The 26,421-nt window shown below is 38.4% G+C and overlaps 2 protein-coding genes across 5 annotated transcripts in view; one reads left to right on the forward strand and one right to left on the reverse strand.

The window, feature by feature from the left end:
- Window positions 1–1,901: 1,901 nt before the first annotated feature.
- On the reverse strand, window positions 1,902–24,569 carry thumpd3 (THUMP domain containing 3). Of its 3 annotated transcripts, none has more exons than XM_017304821.2 (10): window positions 24,547–24,569; window positions 16,741–17,062; window positions 15,591–15,668; window positions 15,070–15,507; window positions 13,366–13,496; window positions 9,637–9,706; window positions 8,486–8,601; window positions 7,283–7,387; window positions 6,884–7,007; window positions 1,902–2,381 (listed from the first exon to the last, which is right to left on the reverse strand). In XM_017304821.2, exons 2-10 carry the CDS (start codon window positions 16,987–16,989, stop codon window positions 2,190–2,192), a joined length of 1,503 nt encoding a protein of 500 aa, XP_017160310.2. In that variant the 5' UTR covers window positions 16,990–17,062; window positions 24,547–24,569; the 3' UTR covers window positions 1,902–2,189. The 3 variants fall into 3 exon arrangements, with proteins under 3 accessions (XP_017160310.2, XP_008408067.2, XP_008408068.2); XM_008409845.3 differs by lacking the exon at window positions 24,547–24,569 and adding an exon at window positions 20,698–20,976; XM_008409846.3 differs by lacking the exon at window positions 24,547–24,569 and adding an exon at window positions 17,350–17,451.
- Window positions 24,380–26,421, forward strand: part of srgap3 (SLIT-ROBO Rho GTPase activating protein 3) — a 74,487-nt gene continuing 72,445 nt past the window's right edge. Inside the window, exon 1 of one of the 2 annotated variants that reach the window (XM_008409847.3) lies at window positions 24,380–25,027. In XM_008409847.3, coding sequence (XP_008408069.1) covers window positions 24,964–25,027 — 64 coding nt within the window. In that variant the 5' untranslated portion in view covers window positions 24,380–24,963. The remainder of the gene's footprint in view (window positions 25,028–26,421) is intronic. The other variant, XM_017304820.2, reaches the window with a different exon arrangement.

Below are 26,421 nucleotides of genomic sequence, written 5' to 3' on the forward strand. Positions count from 1 at the left end.
ATAAAAGTTACTGGGAAAAACTTTGCCTAAATGTGGTGACACTCTGACTAAATATCTAAATCAGATTTACGCAAAATTGCCCTTTTTATAGATTCCCTGATTGGAGACCAAATGTTTCTGTCTCAAAGGTTTTCAGCTGTACTAATCTGATGTTCTTCATTGTGTTTCAATCGTGCGGTGTCTCATCAGTGTGTCTACATTCACCTCCTTCAATATTGCTGATGTAACAAGGTGTTGGCCAGTTATAAAACAATGACAAGTTTTTTCGCCCCTAAAAATTGTAGTCAGTAGACTAGAACTTAATCTTGAGAAATAATATCTGCATTTCATTTTTATTTTATCAAAAAAACAAAAAACTTTATACATGCCATTTCCTATTTTAGATGAGTAAGGGTTACCATTTTTTCTGTTTATTATGTAACATTAAGAAAAAAAAAATGAATTCATAAGTTTATATACATTTCCTGAAGTTTTTGTCGTCTTTAAACTGTGTGACTTTCCAAAACATTTAAAGATTTTTTCCACACATTTCTCACAGTAGCTTGCTGCTATTCAGACCCATTCCTCCGGACAGAACCGGTGCAAACAAGTTGGGTTTGATGGCTGCTTTGCTTGCGCACAACTTTTCATCTCTGCCCAAATTTTTATTTGTTTTTTTCCTGACCAAGAACAAGGCTCTGTTGGCTTTAGGCTACCTGGTAATTAATTTTATGTAGCGGATATTATGATTGTCTACTTGACTCACTGATGCACAAGCTTTAAGCTTGAAATGTTGCTTCAATGTTTCCAATATTTCCACATAAATTGATTTCCTCACAATAATGTGCATCAGTCCCGCCGGCAGGGAAACATTCACACAGCATGATGCTGCCATGCGCGTACTTTGCAGCTGAGATGACAGTTTTCCTCTCCCCCCTTCCCCCCCCAAATATAACAAACCTTACCGTTTCTGTTTCATCAGACCTAAGGGGAAGTTTTCCAAAAAAAAAAGAAAGGATTGTTGTCCCAAAGTGAATTTGTCAACTGTAATCCAGTTTTGGGGGTATTGGATTCATCCTCACAGTATTGCTTTTCCACCCATGTCACAACAGGTTTTGTTTCAGAGTAAGACAACGACTCTTTCTTTCCAGCCTCAGTAAACATCTTCACAATGTGTTTTGTGTTTGTTTTAGATTTGATGCAATGCTGTTGGACTGAAACAATTCTTCCTATTGGGTATGACGGCTTTGCATTCACAGGCTACTTATATTTGAACATAACTGTTTATTTATTGATTTCTCCATGATGTCACACAAGGAGTCGACGTGTTTGAGGTGTTGGCTTGCAACACATTTACGGGTGTGTCAGCTTTTACCTGAAACAAGGTGAATGAACCAATCAGAAGGTTACAAACTTAAGGCACATACTACTTCTTTTGAAGTACTCCAAAAGAAGTAGTATGTGTCGACTGAAGCATGAAGGATTACCTTGTTCTGAATGATTGAGAATCTACACCGGCATATTCTGGCAAATAAAATCATTTTAGTAATCCTAATTTCCCAAATGAGAAGAAGTTTAGTTGGATTTAATGTCAAGAGTGAGGGAAAAAAAACTGTTGTGTCCTTTTATTCTGTGTGTGCAAATATCTGGTTTCAGAAATATTTGAATGAATGAATTGAATGAATAAAAATGTTTTACAACTCAACTTGTTATTCAAAGTAACCTAAGAACAATTTCTACTTTTCAGCGTGTTTTTAAACTTACACTTCTCCAACCTCAGTTGGCCAAAATCTGATTGTATTTATGTAAAAAAAATTCTGTCACTTCAGCTGTTTGATGAGCTGTTCTGTCGTGATGAAACACTAACCTACTTAAAAACATCCGTTGAAAACCTACTGATGAAAAAGATTGACAACTTCCTGTACATGAACCTCAACGGATCTTTATTAATGAAATGGAAAACTTCAGATCCTGTAAAACTGGAACATCAGATCTGACGGGTCTGATGAAGACGACTCCTCTTACCTGAACACAACAAATTAAATCGCCGCCAATCAAACCGTTTCAGTGCCGCTGAACATAAAAACTTCCTTCCCAAAGTAAAACATAAAATAAAAATCTGTTTGGCATGCTTGAGAACAATTTGAGGTCATGTAAGCAGATTATCTCAACATCTCCTCATATTACGCCACTGAAAGACTGGATTAAAGTTAACAGAGTTCTTTGTCATCTCTCTCATCCTTCTGTGCGTCACCCCTCCCTCTTGATTCATGGACGTCCTCAGGAGTTTGGCCAAACACGGATCCGGTTCGCTTGAGGAGGTAAACCCCGGCATGTAAACCCCCAACATTCACCCAAACAGTGTGCAGCTTCCTCCACAGACCTCCCATTCTTGAAATAGCCTGGAAGGAAAAAATAAATCTCGTCAGGGCACTCAAACACACGAAACGTTTGCTTTATGTGAAAGAGGAGCTCTGCGTAGACGGATGTCAGAGGGGGAGGACAGGTCTTTCCATGAGGCTGACTTTAACCTGAAGCACTTTGACTGCTGGGTGGTTATTTGTAGAGCATTTCACAACGAGCTGATTCATGTTTGGCTGTTTAGAGATGTGGAATAGCTACACAGACATAAAGGCTGTTGCCAAAAAAAACAAACAAAAAAACATCAGCATTTTCTCTGATAAGTGTATAAAATCAATTTGTGATTTAAAGTTTCTATCTGAAAAATAATATAATGCAACTCGTAACCTCAACACTATTTTGACGTAAGATTACTGCTGGTTACCTTTTGTAAACATATTACTTTTTCCTACTCAGTATCAAAAGTAATATTGAGCTGAAATACTTTAGTGTAAAATCTGGGATTTATATAAATATTATTTAGCATTACATCCTTTTGCTTCTTTAAATTCTTCATTTTCCAATCATGTGTTAAAGTGGATGTCTGTGTTAAGGTTTGAAAAGCAGTGTTTGTGGACACCCTCCACCCAATCCGACAAAAGCTGAAACTACAAAGATTTCAATCTCTAGATGTGCAAAACTGATAAAGACATGGCCCGAAACACTTGAAGCTGAAAGTGCAGCGACTCAGCAGATGAGAATGCAAATACTCACTAAGCTTTAGAAATTTGCATCTTAAAAAAGGCACAAATGTCCTTTTATCTCACTGTCAAATACTTTGTTTTGGTCTGTCACATTTGGTCTTTTTGTTTTCGCATCCACCTGAATAATGTATAGTTGCGCCACTGCTCCAAAGGAAAATTTCCCCTATGGGCTGATTTCTCATTTTTCAGGTGAAACCTTACTGGAAAACACTCGAGAAGCATCATCAAGGCTTCGTCACCTGGCAGGTGATGACAGAGGTCATCACCAGGTATTTCTTAAATTTGTTCAGGTTGAAACACATAGTAGGCTCTGACCTGGTAAGACTTACTTGAACTGTCCCTCCCAGATTTATGAGCCCAAATGTATGGAAGCAGTTCAGGTTAAAATGCCCTAAGACCTACTTTGTGTCGGTAAAAGGTGGAGCGTAACCTGTCAACAGTTCCTTAAGAATAAGATTGATCATGTTGGATGTGTTAAGACAACAATGAGGGCTCTCTTATTGTCTTTAAAACCGTCTTAAATCCTCGTGACTTTTGTTAAACAAGGCGTCTGCAACAATCTACAGAGATTTAGTTTCATGATCCAAATCTCCTGATCATCTCAAATCTGCTTTATTAGTTGAGATCTGATAACAGATCTCAACTGTTATTTTCATCATATTTACATAATGAAAATACGTAGTAGGTGATATGTTATCACCTACAGAAGAGAACATGGTGAGCAAAAATATTCAGATAAGATGTGGTGATTGGAGGCATAACAATGTATATTATGATAAACACATGATCAGTATCATTAAATAATACGTCAGAATATTCAATAATTTCACTGAACTGCGATCTAAAATCAAACTGCATGCTGGGGGATGTAGCCAGAGGAAAGGCTTTAGTCACTCAACTTCTCACAGACAGCTACAGTTTAAACCAGAGGTTTACATAAACTTTATAAAATAAAATAAAAAAAGACAAATATGCACTTTTTTAATCTTAGGGCAATTAGGATTACCAAATGTATTCCTATTTGCTAAATCCCAGAATAATGAGAGAGAAAATCTTTTAAGGCAATTTCAATTACTTTCAAGGTCTTCAAATGTAAGGAAGATGGGTGCAAGGTCAACTCACTCACTTTTTGGTTGCCTAGCAACAACCTGAGTAACTTGCACAGCAACAGTTACTTCATAACTACTTAAATATACAAATAATGGGGTGGAGTGAAAAGAAAACATGAGTACAACAGTCTCAGAGGAAACTGGACAAAGCAGGAAAAGGTCACATCACCAGTGTAGCAGTATTTCAGAATTATTTCAAACAAAAAACTTATCAAGAGTTCTTCAGCCATATTGTCCAGCTCTAGACTGAACTGACTAACCAAAGCAGGGTGGATCCCTGGTTTCATATCATTTACACCAATTTCTGGTCCCAACATGCGAAAGTTGCAGATGAAGTTGAGATTCATCAGCTACGTTTTTTTACCTAATCTGTTATTGTCTAATTCTGGTGAGTCTGGGTTGATAATAAACACAGTTTTCTGTTCTTAGTGACATCCGGAGTAGTCTTTTGCTGCGAGGTTCAACAGGTTGTGCATTCACAACCTGTTGGTTTTGGTTAAGTTTTGCATAACTTGACAAGACTTGATCACTGTGCTCTGACATCAACAAGACTCTTCCTTCCACACAATTTCTGCTCATCGGAGATTTTCTCGTTTTTAAAATCCTTTTCTACAAACACGCTTGTGGAAAATCCTAATAGATTAGCAGCTTCTGAAATACTCAGATTAGACCATCTGGCGCCAACAATCAAGCTACATTTACTCCCTTTGCTTCCTCGTTCTGAGTTTGATCTTCAGAAAGTCGTCTTCATCGCAACTACGTCTCTAAATGTCTGTAGTTGCTGACATATGATCGGTAAATGTGTTAATAAGTAACTGGTGTATAAAGTGGGCAGACGGTATTATAATTGTTACAAGTTATCATTGTTGCGCTCTCCTTCACTGCTGAGGTCAGTAGAGATCTAAATGATTTAATCCCTCTCATAATTAATCTGAAGTAGCCATTAACTCTTAATTTTCCAGACCCTGAAAGGGCTTGTAAGGTTTTTCCTCTCAAGCTTTGTGTCCTCTGTTCAGAATGTGTCCATTACTGACCTCAAGCAGAACGTCTCTTTAATGCGGAAAGACTTGTAAGATAAAATTCTTTTGCTGAATTTGCACAAACAAATTAGTGAATCAACACATCAACGTTATTTGCCGTAAGGTTGCTCTTGGGTTATGTGAATTCCGAATAACTTTGAATGTTATGATAAGAAGATAAGCATGCTGCAAAGCCAAACTGAAACCTCTGTGGTCTGAACTTGACCACTAAAAACCCAGCAACAAATTCCCTTTATTATTTTGCTGTCTGTTTTATCTGCAGGTGTTCTGCATGATTCAGTGAGTTAAGTTTCTTTTAAAGTCGATCTAATATGCAAAATTCCCATTTTGCATGTCTTTGTGCTTCTATTTGGGTGTCAACTGTTTTTAAAAACAACTGAAGTGCAACAAAAATCAAACACCCAGCTGTTTTTTGGCAATAAATTAATGATTTTTGGTGTCTGGAAAATGTATCGTTTTGAAAACCTCCCAAATGATAAGTCACAATCGACAGGTTCCCTGACAACCACAGCCCAGCCTGGCACCTAGCAACCCAAATAGAGATCCAACACGTTTCGTCAGCTGATTTTACTACTGTCCAATGGCTGCTGGAAAAGACAAGTGTTTTGTTATTGACTTGCCATCCAGAAACTACTTGCTGCATTCTTGTTGGATGTGCAGGAGGCTCTTCAGCAGGAGGCGTGGCCAGCAGCAGTTTATTTGGATTTAAAGTGACAAGAGACCCTAAAACGGATCAATCTGAAAACAGCTCAAAATAGGCAGAACTGACTGGACTGAAATCTCATTAATTATCTGCTAAAAATGTAAAAACATGTTTTGTATAGCTCATAGAGCTATTCTAATCTGTTCAAAGAAGCATAATAGATCACCTTTAAGACTGGGATGATTTAAATTTAACACATACATGAAAAATAACCTAAGATATATTGATAGCAAAAGTGAATTCAGTAATTTTGCCAACTTAAGTGGCCGTTAATTTGGATCTGGCATATAATTCTGACTTCACACGTATAAATTATATCTTATGAGTTATAAATCTTATTATATTTCAGTGAAATATATTGAAGCGTATTGTGTCAAATTGAAAAATGTATAAAAGTTCAAACAAACTTATCTTATCAAGTGATAATAATAATCTAGTTTTTACCATTTATCCAGGAACATAAGAACAACTTCACTTTTGGATACATTTGCTTTAAAAATGACTTCATAGAAAGAGGATTTATCTCCACTCACTTTTTTAATAGTATTCAGTGAAGCAGAATAATTAACACTAAAACCAGAATAATTCATGTTTCACCATTTAAGATCATCTGAAGACGGATCTGTGCAGTCAAAACTATCTGAGCTTAAGTCCAAATGTGGGGATCTGAATTTCAGGTTGATTTTTTTTAAGCAAGCTCAACAGTGACTGTATTTTCTGTGGGTTTGTTTGATGCAAACACAATTTGCAAACGGTTGTCACTGTCCTAGTATATTCAAGCTTATCTGTGTGCGTATATCAGGTTTAGCATTTGCATAAAACTAACACAACCTAGTACTAGGGAGATTTGGCAGGACAGGACTTGCATTTATTTGGAACTTCCTGGAAAAATATCATTGCGTTATCTGGAAAAATATCTCACATACACATTATAAAAGGCATGGTTACCTTTGCAAAACACTTCTTGTCCTGGGTCAGGAGCACGGCCTTCCCCGAGCCTGGTCTGCAAACACGAGCCATTTCTCTGAGACAAGAAGGGTACAAGTCCCAGTTCTTTTTCCTGGACCCCATCCTTCAATCAGACACAAGAAAACAGTCACATGATCATCTGCCTACACTATATGCATCAAAGCTGATTCTAGCTAACTTCACAGAGATGCAACAGAAATAATGCTGGCAGCCATGTTGAAACCCAAGTTCATATTTACACCAGTTAGCATTTAGTGTAAAACCATTAAGGATCTTCTCTTCTGTGCCACATCTGTTCCAGTTCATAAAACTATTAAAAGGTCACAATTGCAATGCTAAATGGTTTCTTTTGTATAGTAACGTTAAATGCCACAGTACCTCTTGCCAAAAGGCATGTCAGTGATGATGATGTCCACAGAACTGGTCCTTATGGGTAAATTGCTTAGGTCCCACTGCACTGTGTCAATAGGTAATCCACATGGGCTGTGTGCAATAAAATATGAAAAAATACATAAAAACATTAATTGTTATTAATTAATAGGGCTGCATGTATCTCGAAAAAAGAGTAGATTATATTAAACATAAACAGTGAGCTATATTTTCCTGACACTTTATTTACTGTTGGACACGTTTCCTCCACTTTTTATGAGTCTTAGCATCTCAGTTATGTTCAAACTGGTAATTAGGGGTAGTTTGACCCATATCCAACTGGCCAAATGTATCATTGATACCCAGTTTGACTTGTACCTGAGTCCAACATCTGAGGTATAATACTCTAATAAATATGCCATCCAAGCAGTTACTTGCAGCAGTCAAAATACAATAAGGATTCAATTTACAATGGAGTTCCAACAGCAATAGAGTCCATTAATGACCAGTCATTAAAAAAAATACAAACTCAAAATATTATTACTGCCTTCATTTGCATTTGATTGATAAAATATCAAACAAAACACATTGAGCTTTTAATGTGAAAAACTAAAACGCTTCTAGGGATATTAATATATTTGCAAACAACTGAATGTTCATAGTTCTGCTTTATAATACAAAAAAAATGCAAAATGTTTGGTGAAGCACAGCTGCAGCAAATCGGTTAGAACTTGAGCTAGGCTTACAAAACCCTTTACTGGGACAGATTAACATCACACTGCCTGATTTAAAAACTAAGAGAGAACTAGAGCACAACAGTGCAGATCAGATGTTTCTTAAAAGGAACCCTGATGAATACTTTTCTCAAGTGAAATGTCATATGAAGGTGAACACTTGATGAGAAATTACATTTCCAAATAAAGCCAAGATTTTACTATTTCAAAATACTGTCTGACAGGGATTTTCAAAGGGTTACCAGGACATTTCTATTGTTTTTTTGGTGTAATACAAACATTACTCAAGATTTTCTAAAAGGTGAAAACAAAATCCGGACCTGATGACAAAAAAAAAAAATGCTACTTGGCCTAAAGTCAATATTTCCATGGAAGAGCTATTGATAAAAATGAAAGTCTCATGTGAACCACAAGTCAGCCTTTCAAAAATGAGAGCTTCTGTTGCAATATGTTCTCTGTGTGTGTTGGTCTCACCCACCTGCCTTTGTCCGCCCTCCTTTTCTGGATGTGACAAATGTTGTTGACTGTGCGATTCACTGCCATGTCATTGTTATCGCCCGCAATGTAGAAAGACTCATTGAATTCAATAGCGCCCTATGGCGGGAAGAACATAATGCCATCATCAGTAACATGAGGTGCAACATGATAGTGATGTTCCAGATGCATCGAGAACTCCAGAATAACAAAGTTAAAAATCATTGATCTTTTGTTGATGCCCTAAACGATTAAAGCTATTAGTGGTAAGATGTATATCTTCTAACTATTTATTGGGTAGTTAAGGGTTTTGGTCAAATCCTGCTGGGGAATGATTCTGTGTTGATATTTTTTTTCCACGCTTCATGTAGACTCTTGGACATTTACTACCCCCCCCCCAAAAAAAAATAAAAAAAATAAATATATATATAGAGAATTTTTTTTCCCCCTTTGGCTGGATCCCCAAGAGCAGAGATAAAGAAAAGTGCAGATATATTTGCTTCTACTGTACTGCTAAGATAGTGTTTAAACTATTAAAATAGGAAGTTACAAGTGTTCTTAGAGGAGTTCTCGAGTAAAACCATTGAATACTGACAGACCGACACAAATATAAAAAAAACAAAAACCTTTTTTGACCTTCAGTAGCAACTCTACAGAGTTAAACTACTAGAATAAATGAACTTAACATGTTTCAATATTATAATTTGTTGGTATGTTCCATACAAACCCAGAAACTGATTGTAAAACATAAGAGACATGTTTTATCTAACCACATTAATGCACCATTGACAAAATCCTGTGCTGTTTAAGAGTTTTTAATTAAATTTTATAAATTCAGTGTTTGACCGAAACAAAAATGGTAAATAATCCGAGCAGAAAGAAGTTAGTGGTTAAAATCTAGATAATTTAGACAGATAAACTCTGACGTTTTCCTTCACTCCTCATCTCTCATGTTTACAACTGCCTCCTCCATAACAACTGTCAGAAACTCAGAAAAATGACATCATGCATGCAGAGACGTTTGGTGTTGCGTTTCCACAGCTCTAAGCAGTGTTGCAGCAATAAGCAGTAAATCACACCCATCCTGAATGAGCGCAGAGTTGAATTTGGTGGAGTTAGATGACGTAATGCAGGGCCGCATGAGTTGTTCCTCACCTCCAGTGGTATGGCTCCGGTCCCGCACATAGGATCAAGGATTATATCAGACTCCTGAGGTTTACACAGCCTGCCAACACACATCAGAGGACAATACAACACAATTATGATTTACTTTCTCTGGTTTATTATGTAACTAGCAACATATGGAATTATCCAACTCTCCTATATCGCCAAGTCTTTAAATTTCACATTGTGTGGACTGTTTTAGTCTGCAATGAGACATACATCAGTCCAGGACGCCATAAACAAAACAAATAGAGTTAACATCAGACATACAAACGAACGGATCAAAGCGCACAGACTCTTTAAATTTCCAAGGAAACAACCATGATAAAAACTGTTCATACTCGTATTGCTTGCGAAAGAATAAAAACAAAGTTGGTCAAAAGTTGATCTTCTCCAACTTTCGACACAAAGTTGGAGAAGATCAAGTTTCACTGATGTGCTGAATTGTAACAAGGGAGCTGGGTCTGGATTTTCACATCCTTCAACAGGTTTGTCACCAACTTTGAGGCGTTAGGCCATTATTCTGAAGCAGCAGCAGCAGCATAAGCAGCAGATTTATTTAAATCATTCTTCAAATTACCAACGTGCCGCTCATTTTTTGGTGATCCAATGAACACAAACACGGTTTCTAGCGCCTGAAGCAGGAAAAGACACCACAGTCTGAGTTTGTAGGGTTGAAGGCCTCTTCCTTCCTACTCCAAACAAAAACAACATGCTTGTGCCCAAAGAACTCAGCTTAGTCTCATCAGACCAAAGAACAGACTTCCAAATGAGTCACCAATTTCCAAATGTTCACAGGAATTTATGTACCGTCGTTTGAGCAGTGGAGTTTTGGCCTTGAAGTCTGCCGTGGTGGAGAGCTTTCACAACTGTCTTCCTCGACACGTCAAGTCCAGACAAGGTGAGCTCATTAACAATCAGCTTGGCAGAGACCCAGGGATCCTTGATGACATCTCTGGTTATTTTTCTCTCCAAAGTTTTTAAAAATATTGCGCTTACAGCCACACCCAGGTTTGTTAGCAACATAATTTGTCTCCTGATGCTTTGCAATGATTCATCATTCAGCTTTTCTAGACATCATACAACATTTGGGAATGACCTCATCCTCATGACAGACATCTATCATCCTCTTTCTGAGGTCCAGACTAATTTAATTGTGTTTGGTATGATGAATTGGCTTCTTACCAAAAGTGTCAGAATAGGCGTTCACGTGTCACTGGCCCTGCTAGCTGGAGTTCCTTATGTTAGATTCAATGCTGACTGGTTACTCAAGAGTGGTGTGAAAGTTAATTGGACGTTCAGATTTGTCTTGGCAGTAAAGAAAACACAGGACAGAAAGAATAAATCCTTGTTAGGATCCTTGTTAGGATTCAGCATATAAATGAAATATTAGTGGTGCACTGATTGCAGTTTGTCTGACTGTCAATTACCGATCTCTAAAATTGGTAATTGGCAGTCCGATCGGATTATATGTGGCTAAAGTCGCTGAGTTGTCAACAGCAGGGTGACTGCTGCAAACTGCAAACATGCAGACGTGACCTGGTGAGCTGGTCTGTCAGTCAAACCTGCCTCAGAAGAGGACAGTGGTTGATTTTTAGACCTTTGCTGAGATTGATAAAATTAGCAGATAAGATCGGCTTCACATGTAACTATCAGCTGATCGCTGAGCTCCCAAAATTAAGGAAATTGGCGCCGATAAATCGGTCCACCCCTGTAAAATGTACTGATCAAACTTTGTGGAGATTTTGTCTTTGTTCTTTTGGGATCAATACACGTATGAACAGTTGTTATTCTGGAGTTTTCATAAAAACATTAAGAGTTTTAAGGGACGGCATCCTAATTAACTGTTTTTAATTGAGCCATACCTTCATGTTAGTATTTAAATCCTCATATAACTTGTTTTAAAGAAAATATGCTGTTTTCTCACTGCAGAAAATTTTTGCCTGTGAACCTGCTGGGAAGTTGAAGCTATTCTTTTTTTGTTGTTGTTTCAGTTGCCTTACAGCTAAAAGTCTTTTGTTTGTTTTTAATTAATGGTGGTTCTCTGTCAGCTGTAGGTGGGGAAGTGCTTACAGGTCTCTGCGATAGCGGTGTGGAAGGGTGTACCCCACCAACCTGTTGGAAACTTTTTATTCCAACTCTGCCAACAGAAACTCGTCTGTCTTCCAAGAAGACAGAAGGTGATAAACAGAAAGCGGTTCTGGTATTAAAGACTCTCGCCCCACAACAGTTTGTCCTCTGTGATTTTCCGACAATTGTCGAGTCTAAAACTGCTGCCAGCTAAAACATTTTTGCTTGCCAGTTTCTTGAAGGCAATTAAAACTGCAAGCCTGAAAAACGTGTATCCCATTCATAGCATCGCCGTGCGCTGTCCCTCTTTGTTATCTGCTCATCACGTTGTTTACACTCTGCTAGAGGACATCATGCACTTTGATGACACGTGTCACTGCTAAATTTACCAGACGAATCTGAAAAGGGTCTTTTGAATCACAGACTCACTGAACCGGTAAATTGCTTTTAATTATTATAATTTTTTTTTTTTAAAGCAGCTCAAATGACGCAATAAATGTCAGGCATAAAGGCTTGTGACAATCATGTGTTCAGAGCTTTCAAATATATTTTTAGCCACTCTTCAAAATGGGAAAGACAACCTGACAGCGTTCAGAAAGCAGCCCTACTTACTTACTTAGCTCATTATTAGAGAACTGCATCAATGGGAGATATCTATGAGTCACCAAGTCTCCATGGCAACCATCATATGCCATCTACAAGCCAGTCGTTCATTTGAGAGGCATCCCTCATGTTGAAATCAGAAACATGTAGAGTTTGCTAAACTCACTGGAAATGTGTTCAAATGAGACTTTTCAGAAACAGACAATCCAGATGGGAACGCCGTGAAACAAAGGATGAATACGTGGAAAAGCTCCTTATTCCACTTTTAAGTGCGGCACTGTAGAGAAGCCGTGAAGCTGCAGGCCTGTTTCTCTTTCTGTACATCTTATTTAAGCCTCACAGACTCTTCTACGATTAAACTCCTGTAATAAAATTCACAAAATGTGCAAAGAAAAAAAACTCCTTGCTACCTATTGTTGCTCCAGTTAGCAATTATTGTTGCTAACTGGAGCAACAATAATTGCACACATGGATTTAAGTTCAGTTTTTCACTGCCTGCAAGATTATTTAAGCATAATGTTGACTCTAAATATAGAAATGCAAGTTTTACAATCCTCAGCTGTGAGAAGAATGCTTTATCCAAACATAGGGCATGTAATAACAGACTGACTATACCCAAATAAAACAATTGTAATTTTGTGGTGCAAAAACACATCAAAATACCTAAACCTTAACTGTTTCCTACAGAACATAAGATGTTGCTTAACTAGCAGATTTAAGCAACATTTAACTATTTTGAAAACAGCACATTGTTCCCATAATAGATACCTTCATCTTGATACTGATCTTCATGGAAATTGTAAGTCAATCTAGCAGTCACCTGACTATTTTGTTACACTAGCTAAAAAAAAACAATAAGCGTTGACGCACAAAAAGACGTTTCTTTTGTTCTACAAAAACACACACTGGTTCTACCTGTATTAATTCAGAGCAGAAATAAGAAGTCAACCTACACAGCTACTCTTTCTCACAACGTGCCTGACTGTACGAAGACAGAAAACATAAAACGTTATGAGGGCCTTCAGATACTGAAACAACAAGAGTCACCTGAGCATGCCGTAGCACAAGGTGGAGCGCAGAGTGGTGGGTCCAAAGTGACTGATGTTCCTCCTGTGAAGACTCTCCTCCGTGAGGGCAATCCCGATCACTACCTCGTCATTATGGATGTTGAGTAGAACCTGCAACAGAAGATTATGTTATTTTATGTAGAACTAACTGGAGAACATTAAATATTATACTAGTGAGAAAATGTTACGGAAAGGTTTTTCGAAAAAGATTATTTAAGCCATGACATTTTTATGGCATAACTGAGTAAAAAGAGATGGGAATTTTGATATGGTTCACCGCACAGGGCAGCATTTAATTAAGGGGCATCACGAGCAGCGACAAAGAAAGATTATTCATCAGTTGCACCCTGTCCCTGTTTTTTATTCCTTATTTCTTAGTTTATTCCAGCGCTATGCACTGTAAGAATTGTATCTGTGCACTCCAGCTGGCTAATGACACTGGCAACTTCACTATAATCAAAATAGTTTGATTCCTGTTCACCTACAGCTACAATCAAAACACACTTAAACTGTCTAAATCTGAATTAGATTATTCAAAATAAAAAAATCTTTAGTATTAACCTTTAATTTAATAAAATCAAAGATTTTCTGAGTACAAATCTCCCCTCATCTAGTTTTCTTCTTGAGAACCTAGTTTTGCGTCTATATTCAGTAAAGACCATCTAATACATAATACAGGTCCTGTCCATACTGACACAAGGTTAAATGTATCCACAAGGAATTTTTGTCGATTTTATAGTTTGGAAGAGCAATAATAATTATTTTTTAACAAAATATGTTCTATAATTTTGCTAAATTAGATTTTTATACGCAACTCCAATATTAAATTTAAAGTAGCTGCACAGAGTTGGGAGATTCTACAAAGTAGGAAAAATATAATTTTGTAAAAATAATAAAAGTCTGAATAACTGCACAGGCCTGGGTTAACTCATCAGAAACAAATCACAGTTCTGCCATTACTTTTGTTACCGTAGTTACATGATGGTCCCCAACAAAGAGGTTTTAAATCCAGACACAGGGTGTTGGTTTATTAAGTCTCAGACAATATTTACTTTACTTTTACCATTACTGCTTTACTTTTTATCAATACACTAATGATGTTTGAGCTCCAGATGTAAAGTTAGCACTCTTCATAACATTTGGCTGTCTTCTCAATTGCCTTTTTTCCTTCATAATTTTTTCCCCCCCACATTTCTCAATTTTGGCCAAGGAAATGAGTGGAAATATTGTGAGCAACAAGTCAGAACACAATTGAAAAGAGAAATGCTGTAATGACACATGATCCGTAAGCAGGGGAATTGTCTTCATTCAACATGTTACCCAGCAACATAAGGTTTAGGGACAGCGGTGGGAATTTAGAATAATAGGAACAACAAAAATTTAAATCGATTTTATAACTTTGAATCTAAAGGACAACCAGACAAATCTTCAGCAACTTTGTACATCACAAACGTCACTGCAGAGAGATATTTATAAGTTTTTCCCCAGGAAAGAAAACAAAAAGCTAATCTGAAAGGAAAATGTCACCTAATATTATTATGATAAGATCTTTTGAAACTCCCTAAAGTAAATGCGTGCTAATCCCTTGAGCATTTACCTCAGCGAGCCAAGCTTTTTTTGGCTTGGGTGCCAAAAAAAGCACCCAAGCCAAAGCTCCCGGTTCAGTCTGAACAAGCGTGCCTACCTCTATGTCAAACTTTGTCATGTCTGCTTTCCACTGGAAGAATTCCTGCACAGCCCCGCCAAAGTCTCTGGCTGCCTCGTTAGAAGAAAAGCTGTGTTTGTCGCCGGCCCTGTTGCACGTCACACGAAACTTGATGAGTTTGACCTCTGGGGCAGTGTCCTCCAAGTCCTGCTGGCGCGTTTCCGAGTCAGGCGTGACCTCTGCCTTTGCGTCATCGTCGTCTGGAGACGTCACCTGGGGTAACTCGTGCTGCTCGGTCTCAGCAGCAGCAGCAGCAGGTACTTCGCTGGGCTCAGCATTAGATTTTGCTCTTGTAGCGTTTCCGGCTTTGCGGTGGCCCTTCTTCTTTTTAAGAGTTCTGTTGAGTCTCCAAACCTCGAGAGCGCTAGTCCAGGGAAGTTTGGAGGCAAGCTCCTGCAACTCATTCAGCGTCTCCTCCTGTACAAACCAACAATCTTGGTTAATGAGATAATAATTGATATGCACCTTAAACAGGGAGAGCAGAGTTGAGACAGGCTCACCTTAGATTCTTTGAACTGGTAATGGTCATATTCTGCAACCACAACAAACAGGTTGTCAACGGAGCGCAAAAGATGAACCTGTAGCAAAGAAAAAAGTCATTTAGACACTGTACAGTAATGGCTTGCTTTGATCTTCAAAACAACGTCAATGGATTCTTTAAGAAGTCAAAAGTAAATGCAGGAATGCAAGAGGTTGAAACCACTAAATTATTAAAAACTGCCTCTAAGGAAGCAAACTTTTTTATAATCTCTTAATGAGTTTTGGGTCAATAATTCTCCGGGGCTTTTAAGGATTTTTTTTCAATGGGGATGGCAATCTGCCATACCAAAGTTAAGACAGTAGTGACACTTCTGGCCCATAGGCCCCTTCAGGTGACCCCATAGATTTGCTGGTTGACGTAATGCTAAACTCTGGCTAGCTCATTCCAACATTTTATTGAGTTCGCCTCACTGTGATGATGGAAAAATCTAATTCCTCTTCATCTGGAGAAATCTGAATGATTGTGGTCAACCCTGTTTGGTATTTGGAACCGTTTTTAATTTCATTCACCTAAACAAAAATAATATTTGAAGAAAACTGGCACCATGCTGTGGACACCGTGTTCGGATTTCAGTGTCGTCTTAGCGCCAAACATTGAAATTGTTTTCCTAAACATCAAGTCCGAATGTTTTCTTTGGGAGAAAAGGTTTTGTTTCTGCAGCCTACTCATTAGAAAAAGAGGTGGTGAAAGGAAGAGATTGTTCTTGTGTGTTGATTCTTCTGGGAAATACCTGCCCTTCCTTCCGTCTAGGCAAATGTTTGCAAGAAATTACAAGATGCTTCAGGGAAATATCATTTTAAGGTTGGCCACACTAGTGCAGCAAGGTTACTTCAGCGTTTTTTTTTTTTTTTTAATTTTACATCCCTTAACACATTTATTTAGATACATGATACATGAACTTAAGAAAATGTTACTTGACAATAATTTCTTGAAACCAGCACATGCTAAAGTAAACACTTGACAGTTTAAAAATGTTCACATATTGGACTGGGGGAAAAAAAAAAACACTTTAAAATATTATTAGGAAGTATTTTAGGTTTTATTGCACATATTCGCACGCTAGAAATTGAAATGTATATTGAATGAGCAAGGCGAGGAAAAACCTTTACCTGGAAGAGTTTGTCGGTAGTGATGGGAAAATATATGCGGCCCCGATCTTTGCTAACTCGAGCATCGACTCCAATCTTCTCCTTGACCTCCTCTGCAGCAGTGTGCTCGAACCCAGTGGGCACGGTTGCTCCGACGGTGACGGTAATGATGGTTCCGTTGGTGGGGTCAGTCTCAGTGGATGATGAAGAGGTGGGTGCTTCCACTGTGTTAGAGGTCTGCTCTGCAGCCTCTTCTGCCTGAGAGGACATCCTGAGTAGGGTCTGTGGTCTGCTTCTGTCCAGGCAAGGTGTCAATGCGATGAAAGTGACAGGTGGGGACAAGCTAAGCACAAACACAATAAATAATCAGTTACTGCTGCTTATTTTAAGGATGGGAAAGATGAAGCAGCCATAGCAACTCCGCAGGTCTATAAATCTGTCATTAACTTAGCTGGCTAACGTTAGCTTCAATGAATAATGAGTTATTTAATAAAGGTGAAAAGACACACGTTAACAGTAGGTATTTCATGTTAAAGCTTTGTCACACATTTATGTTTTTACAATGAGTCCACGGACTGAACTATTAAGCCGATATGTTTAAAAGCTCTGCAGCTCTGGAGTAAAACCAACCTGCAACACACGCGGCAACAGCGAGCTGCTTCCGTTTAGCAACAAGTAGCTCCACTTTCGGTTGAATATTTTCAAAATAAAAGAACCGCACCCAACACTAAATCACTTTGCTTTGACAGTCAGGAGAGTTGTTGATGTTGCTGAGGTGTTGTTAATGTCAGATTAATTATCTGGCGTTGTTAGTCCCGACCTGTGTCCAATAAACAGGACAAAAACATTTTTGTGTACTTTTCATTTTGAGACCCATAAATTACAAAATGAGATGTTTGGTTTCTTATTTATTTTGCAGTTATTTACAGTTATGTCATCATAGTGACGACTTGCACTAAGGGTTTTGTACTAAATGAAACAGAAATTATCTTTTCTATCTTGATTTTTTGTGATTTTTAGGCATGATTTTTATTCCACAAGATGAATGAACTTAGATTCCAGCTTCAGCGCTTTATTTCTTTAAATAAAGGAGTGATTATCCCAATTTAATGACAGAATAGCTAGTTTTAAAACTGAAAAAAGGCACTTTTTAACTATTGTTCAACTTATCGTTCGTATGAAAGTAATTTGTAGTCCCAAGTTTAGTGATCAACATTTATACACATATAGTTTCTTACACTAAACATCACTCCAAAATCAAACAAATTAAATCAAATTGAACTAATTTATAATAATAATAATAATAATAATAATAATAATAATAATAATAATAATAATAATAATAATAATAATAATAATAATAATAATAATATATAAGGCAGAAAATGTTAAAGGTCTAACGTAAAGACGTTAGACCTTCAACATTACGTGAAGTTAAAGAACTTCACGTAATGTGAAGTTCTTTAACTTCACATTACGTGAAGTTAAACTTTAAACTTTTACGTGAAGTTAAACTTTAAACTTTAACTTCACTTTTTACGTGAAGTTAAAGAACTTCACGTAAAAAGTCGCTATTTTAATGAATAGCGTTTTGTTTTGAAGCCTAACTGTATGACTACTAGTAAATCTATGCATCTTTACTATAAAATGACAAAGATCGCTGTGATTGGATGCAGTGGGTCACTGAAGGTTCGAGATTGGTTGTCAATATTTAAGTGGGTGGGACTAGTCGCTCCATCTTTTGAAATCGACGGTCACCGGCGCGACTCACCTAAATGACCAGCAGATGGCGACATGGAATAATACTCTGAGCAGAGAACAAGATCAGCGAAACCAAAACAAACCATTTAATTTGATCAAGCAGAAAATGTATTTATTTATTAATAACATATATATTAAAATAATTAGCAAATTTTATGTAAATTATTAGTCTCTAAATTATTAATAAAAATCTAGACGATGTCAAAAATATATCAAAGTAATTACTCATGATGATAATGCACAGTGACATTTTGCCTCTAAACATGCTTTACATCCATACCATATCATCACTACTGATTGAATATTTTTTCTTAATTAGCATTGCCAAACTTCCTGACCAGTACAGGCATCTCAGTGTAGCTCCTCATAATCTCCTATTTTCATTTATCATTCATGATTAATAAAGTTTATGCTCAAGGTGACAGTAAGCATAACAGTCTTCTCCTGTGTGTCAGATTTTCTGTGTGTGATTAATGGCTTCTCTAGGTAGGGACAAGTAAAGAGCTATTCTGACCATTAAAGTAATATCTATGTATCTTCAGCAAAAACTAAGATACGCTCTACTTTTGAAAGACTTTTTTTGTTGTTGTTTTCTAACTTTCTAACTTTCTGTTATAGGTCAACTGATTAGTAAGCGTGAAGTCTGAGAGACAAGTGGGTGTTTGCTCATGGTGAGGAGCGAGCGGTGCTGCAGAGCAGATGGCCAGTGTTGCACAGAGTGCATCTACATCCTGCAGAAAACTTTTGACCGCTTAATGATGCTATTAGGTATGCAATGACGAGATCAAATTCATAAATAATGCATGTATTTGTTCTAGAAGAGGATGAGTTGCAACCAATGCTAATTTGTTCGTTTCTGCGTGTTAATTTGTGCTACTTGGAGAAAATAAAAAATAAAAATTAGTATTTTCAATGTTAACTGTGAGAAATTAAAGCATTGTGAAACGCAAGCAGGATTGCAGGATGCTCCTGTTATCACCTGCTGAAAAATGCACCTTGCTGCCTGTGGAGTGGCATATGCAAAACTAGAGTAAAGCTGTTTTTAAAGTAAATATTCTTCACTGCAGCAAATTATAGGAAAAAAAAATACTTGATCAAATGACAGTCATCAGAGCCTCTGCTGCCCTTCACTGTTGACAAAGAAGATAAAGCACTGAGTCATATCATCGTATTAAGCTAAAAGGAAAAAAAGCCTATATTTGCTCAGAGACGTGTGGGAGATGTGAGAAGCAGGTTGGGAGGAGACTATCCTTTGACGCTGACAACATGTAGATGAGCTCAGATGACAGATGATTATAGTCTTATAGCAATGACTTTAAAAAGATCAGAACAAAAAGTTACATATTTCTGTAAAAAATTGCTTGTAAATATTTACAACCAGAGACTTTCTCTGCTGATGTAAAGTCAGCTTTGCCCTCACAAAGAGTTTTGCGTGTAGGTCTCCTTTCCCAGCCTGTCACGTTTTCTGTGAGACGTTGAAAGGGTGGGATTTTGTTTCGTAACCTAACCCTGCTGCAGCATTCTCTACCCAATGTAGCAATCTGTTAGGTGTGTTGCTTGGAGTTCCTGATGCCGTTTGTTCACAAACAAACTTCTGAGGCCTTCACTAAAAAAAGCTGTATTCAGAATGAGATTAAATTGTACAAGACTCTATTTACTTATTATACGGCTCCTGAGAGCAGTTTGTGCCACTGTCACACTATAGGGGCCTTAATGACATTTGATGGCACACTTTTCAGATTTTATTTGTAAAGCTTTTTAAAAAATAATGATGTCACAATCAAAGTTTGGATGCACAAACTGTGAAAACGAAGTAGATGCACAGATAAAAAAATAAATAATTGAAGGAAGAAATCCAAGTAATTCAATAAATCATTATGAATAAAAACATTTAAGAGAGCTCTAATAAATAAGTACACTGATTAAGTTAAATTATGAGACTTAAATCAAATTGCTGACATCATCCCTATCATATGTAGATTTTGTTTGTTTTTTACTAAATTTTAAATTTGTTTTTTGAGAAAGTTATGAATTAATTCCTAATTCTTCCGGTCTCATTCCTCAATAAAATCCTCCAGTAATAGACGGAAAATACAACTGATATCAGCAACGCACCGAACTGAGCTTGCGTCAGCATCTTGTCTTCTGTCCTGTAGTAGGCTACTGATTATTAAGAAACTGTAATAAAGTTCACAACAGTGATACAGCAGCACATACCCGTACTGTGTTTGCCACTGAATTCCTATGACCACAGCCCAGCTACACGTCCAATAGGTGCTTGGAAATCTCTCCTCCTTTCTTCACACGGAGTCATCTGATCGTGACATGCTGGCTGTGTCAGGATCCCCACTGGTAGATGTTTCAAATGAAAGCAAGTGGAATTACAGCATCGGCAACTAATAATAGTTGCATCAACACCTTTGGAGGAGCCCCTTCGCTCAAAGTCTCAGTCATGCAGTCCGTGTAAATCACTGTTGCAATCCAGCAGGATGTGATGTACAATATCTGTAGCCATGGCAACAGCAACTGAATTTTTTTTTTCTTTTTTCTTTTTCCAAAACTCAGTGATAATGAAAATTTCAGCTACTATCTCAGGACAAAGTCAAACACAGAAACTGTGATTTGAAGCTTGCCCGTTTCATCTGTTGTGCAAGGTTATTTTCAGCTACTCAGAAGATCTAAGCCACGAGGACGTCAGAGTGGTAAACACGAAAAAAACCAGTATGCAGTCACACCGGCCTCTGTCACAAGTGACATGTCCTCTCTGCCCCTCTTGGCAGGCCAGACGTGTTTCCGATACACAAAGTCTGACAAACAACTTACGGCTCACCGCTGGAACCACAGAGATACACTGAAAGACTGCGCAGGCCGCTGTGTGATTCATGCAGACAAACACAAGACGAGACTTTTGTCTCTAATCTTCTGTCGCGGACAGAGCAGACAATTCACGATACCAGAGACCATTCAAAATTCATCGGTTTTTACTCCAGAGAAGAGATTCATTCAAACGTTAATAGCCAGAAAATATCCTGTGAGGTGAGAAGCCTAGAAATAACACCACAGTTCTTTTTTTCTTTCAATTATGCTGGTGACCTGAATGTGGGAATAAACTGTATAACTAAATGAAAATATGGCAGGAGCTCCGTCGTTCTCAGTTGTTTAATGAACTGCACTTATGTAAAAGTGTAATGTACAACCTCCATGTTTTGAGCTCTTTTTCATAATTGTTGGCTGCTGTATTAATTATAGATTACCAAAAATGCCTGTTGCGCAATTATTTTTGATTTAATGATAATTAAACATTTTAATTTGTATTAATGAGCATAGTAGTTTGAACTTACAGTGGCATAATGTACTGAACATGTGGGTATATGTACATACATTTACATTCTCCCCAAGTGTATTTTTCTTGTACTTTCCCTCTTGAGCTGCAGATATAAGTGATACACAAACATCTCGGTGTGTGTCAGTATGCCATTTTCCACCGACACAGGATGTGAGTTAACAGCCTGCTCCTTTTTGAGCTGAGAATAGCTAAGGTGACAGATAACAAACACAGTATCACCTCCTCCTCCTCCCCTCACCTACTCCTCTGCCCTCAACCCCCCCAAAACGGCGAAGCATCATCCAGATGACACTATCTGCCAGTGGGGGTAGAGGGAGACCTGTCCCTGTCACCATGTTGCTTTGCAAAGACCTTCTTCTTTTCATGACATGCATTCAGATCTTCTCTGTTAACTTTGTGCTGAATGCAAAATTAATTTTTCATCCTGAAAACTTGTAAATAGGTGCCATTTCTGCTATGCCTCTTTTTGTAAAGCTAAAAATGCTAGTAAGAAATGTATTTTGCATATACTTGATTTAACTGATTGATATGCAAATTACTCCCAATTCGTGTTTAAAACTGTGAAAATCTTGTTTGTTTTTTTTTTAATCCCTTCTTCAAATACTCAAACCACAATAAGAGGACAGCACTGTAAATGTGGAGGTCCAGACACACCGCATTCAATTACAAAATAAATCATTGAATAATTATTAGTTACATTTGTAATTATTCACATAGTTCAAAAAAGCAGAGGGACCCTCTGGAGGAACAACAGAGATTCACAACTCAGTGGTGAAACTCTGTGTTGGAAGGCTAGTAAAGTAAAATTTGACCTTTACAAAGAGTGGAAAGATGCAAGTTGTTAAAAAAAAGCCTTAAGATGTGATTCAGGGAATATAGAAGACATGTTGTCAGCCTAATAGCATAACTGCCTAAGTCCCATTTTGAAAAATAGGACATAGGCAGTTATGCTAATGGAAGAATGTGTCAAACTTCTTGCTCCACAAGTGTGGTTGAAAACTAACCTCACATTACCAACACCCAGATGAAACCTGGAGGTGGCAGCATTATGCAGTGGGGATCGTTTTCTTCAGTAGGGAAAAGTTTAAGGATGGATGGGTGAAGCTGAACACAGGGGAGGACTGAGGCGGAGGTTCACTGCACCCAGAGCTATAATAATGATTTACTTTGAACAATATCCATGTTTTAGAATGGTCCAGTCAAAGTCCAGAACTATCTCAACAGAGAATATGCAGCACAACTTGAACACTGATGAACGTAGAGCATCTGTGAAAAGTATTCAACCCCTTGGATGCTTTACTTTACCCTTTTATTACATTTAATGTACCAGCTTTCAAAGCTTTAATGTGAAAGCTGCTGTTGAAGAAAACTCATGTCAAAGTTCGACTGGAGTTTGCCAAAATGTAAGTCAGTCAGAGACTAAATGGTCAAATGGAAGAAAGATGATTGGAGCTTTTTGACCATCAAGTAGGTGTCATGTTTGGCGGACATCAAACACTGCACATCACCATAAACACATCATGTCTACTGTAAAGCATGGTGGTAGCAGCCTCATGCTGTGGGATTGCTTCTCAGCACCATATCTTGGAGGGCATGTAAGGGTAGAAAGAAATGCAAAGAAAATGAAATGAATGCAAGAGGACTACGGCTTCAGAGAACATTTATTTTCCAGCTAAAGCTACACAGAAATAGCTTAGGCAACAAGGTGGTTGTTCTGGAGTGGCCCAGTCAAAGTCCAGACCTCAATCTGTTTTGCAGCTGGCCTCGTTGTTCGGAGCCAATCTCCCCGTAACCTGACAAAGCTTGAACAGCAAGGAGTAAAATCGCACCGTTAATGAGCCTCGATTTGAGGCACATCAGAGCGTGCTTCAACGTGCCTCAGCTAAATACCGACTTAAAGGGATGAATATGCTCATGCAATCCCTTATTATGTGTCACATATTTTTCATTTAATTATTATTTTGTAGAAACCAGTCTGCACTTTGATATTAAAGTTGTTTGTTGTTGTTAAAGAAGGCCAGTTTTGTTTATCTCGATTGCTTTGTAAAAGCAATGAAAAAGTAAAACATCCCGGGGCAAATACTTTTTCAGTGACTGTCCTCGCTCCTCCATCTAAGGTGAATAAGGTTGAGCTACTTTGGAAAAAAATCCTCAAACTATTGTGGTGGAAATGCACACCACTCAGGTTTTTATTTGCATTTTTTAAGATGACAGTTTTAGTCTAATTTGTGTTGCTTCATCATGTGAATCCCTCCCCTCAAAATACCCTTTAAATCTGTAGTTTGTAATGCTTGGGACAATAAATGCAAGGTTTCCATGGCAGTGAAGAGCACAGAGAAAGCTTTTACTCAACCATCTATGATAATTAACGTTATTGTTACATTTAATTACACTAATTGCCCAATGTGTGGGGGGTAGGGGGCTCGCAGTTAGTCAAAGGGTGACGAATGCATGTGAAAGTGGTGCATATGACCAGGGGAGGCTTCAGGAAATCGGTGGCAAGTCCTCTGAAGTGATGCAAATGCGTGCGTGCGTGGGTGGAGGAGGGGAGGGGGCGTGGGGAGAAGAGGGGAAAGAAAGCTGGTTGGCAATGCGAGGAGGCTCACGTGATGATCTTTTAAAATTCCTGTTTCCCTGCAGCGCAGTTTGTCAGCCTCATCTATGTGTGTGTGTGCGTGTGTGTGTGCGTGTGTGTGTGTGTGTTGTCTCGCTGCTCGTACGCATGTCTGATGATTCGTGCCACAGAAGGACCTGCCTGACTGCCTGAGACCTTCTCGCTCCGCTCATCCTCCTCATCATGTTCTTGTTGTAGTCCGAAGCTCTTTTTTTGTTTTTCCCGCTGAAAGCCTTTAAGTGGACCCGAAGCAGGAGGAGAAAGCAGGAAAAAAAAAACCCCAAAAAAACATGCAGTATTGACTGGACCGATGATCAAATGCTGTGTGTACACTGATTGCAGGACTACAATAGAGAAAAGCCCTCCTTTGCCTTTTTAGAGGCCACAAGAAGGGGGGTTAAAAAAAAAAAAGGAAAAGAGAAAAACGGAGGAAACGCGCCGCAGTCCTGCAAGTCGGAGGGGGAGATCGACACCGAAGAGAGTCCTCGATCATCGGGGGTCTCACCCTGAAGCCTGAGGAGCCATGTCATCCACGAAAAGCAAGAAGGATAAGGAGATCATAGCGGAGTACGAGACCCAAGTGAAAGGTGCGTGAGGAATCCGGTGTTATTGAGTCCTCGCTCGGTGCTTTCTAATGACGGGCTGAAGTGGCACCACCTTTGTACTGGAAAGCGCTGACAGACCGCTCCAGTCAGGTGACAGGTAATCCGCGACAGCCACTGAATGCGCTGACATGCCTTAAGAGTCCAAACCTCCTCCCTCCCCAGCCGTAGCTATATTTCCGTGTCTCCTTCTCCTTTCACTAATTCCCCAGCAGCCGGTGGGGTGGACGTGTGCATGTGGGTTGAAGGTTGGCTTTGCACGCTTTGTTGCTGGGTGAAACGATCCCTGTGTGGAAATGACTGCAGGATGGTGGTCTGCTTTGCGATCTTTTCTTCTGTCAGTCTGGATTTGGCTTGCTGTTCTGGTTGCATATGCTTGATGGAAAAATTGGGGGAAACAAATTAAATGCACACAGTGACGTAAAATGCTAATTATTGCAATCATAATGGGTGGCTGGTTCCTCCCCACGAATCCCATTTGCTAGGGTTACCTCGACCCTCAGCCTTTGACACGTTTGTGCTCCCACAATAAGCTGATGCATCATCAGTTCTCCATGGGTATCAAACCATACCAAGGTTTAGCACAGTAACTGTTTGAAAATCGCCAACATTTTCCACCATCCCTGGAGCGACTGATGTTTCCTTTGGCTGTATGGGTCATTGCCCAACACTGTTTGTTGCTGCACATTGCCAGCCAGCTGGCACGTTATCTTCAGTTGCAAGAAGACATTATATTCACTGTTTGGAAATATCGTGTGTTAAAAAACATCAATAGTTATAGGGTCAAGAATAAAGGAATGCCGCCTTACACCCTGTTTATATGTATTCAGAAATGCTCCATAAAGTTAGTGTAAGTCTTAAAAAGTTATGGATTAAACATTTCTGCTGGTCACATGGCTGAAAGCAAAGCGACTACACAATGTTATTTCATTTAGGGTTCAGTAAGCTGTAAGGCTCCTTAATATCAGTATTACTCTATCACATAATGCAACTTTGATAAACACATTTTACTACCTGGTTCATGTCATATGATGGAACAATTTGACTTTCCTGCTCGGTTTTTACTTGTTGAACTCGGTTATAATATCACTTCATTGCTCCGTGTGGGATTTCTGCCACTGAAAAGCATTGGGAAACATTATAATACTATTTGTACTTAGCACTTGAAAACTATTACTTGGTGTAAATGTATTGTTTTTTTCTTAATTCTTTGTATAAATGTTTTCTACATTATAGTAGCTCCATCATATCTTATATTTTTAAGGTTTTGCTGCTTTTTGAATCCTGCGTAAATAACAGGATCAAGTCATCCATCCATTTTCTAACACCTTTGTCCCTTAGTGGGGTCAGGAGGTGCTGGTGCCCATCTCCAGCTAACG

The sequence above is a fragment of the Poecilia reticulata genome, chromosome 5 (assembly GCF_904066995.2).
Source record: "Poecilia reticulata chromosome 5, P_reticulata-male-v2, whole genome shotgun sequence".
NCBI lineage: Eukaryota > Metazoa > Chordata > Actinopteri > Cyprinodontiformes > Poeciliidae > Poecilia > Poecilia reticulata.

Excerpts from the sequence above, each read along its gene's own strand:
- thumpd3 (XM_017304821.2), bottom strand. The coding sequence starts at position 16,989 with ATGTCCTCTCAGGCAGAAGAGGCTGCAGAGCAGACCTCTAACACAGTG. Across the intron at positions 15,508-15,590 it reads ACCAGTTCAAAGAATCTAAG|GAGGAGACGCTGAATGAGTT; the intron begins GTGAGCCTGTCT and ends TGGTTTGTACAG. Across the intron at positions 7,388-8,485 it reads AGGAGGGCGGACAAAGGCAG|CCCATGTGGATTACCTATTG; the intron begins GTGGGTGAGACC and ends TATTGCACACAG.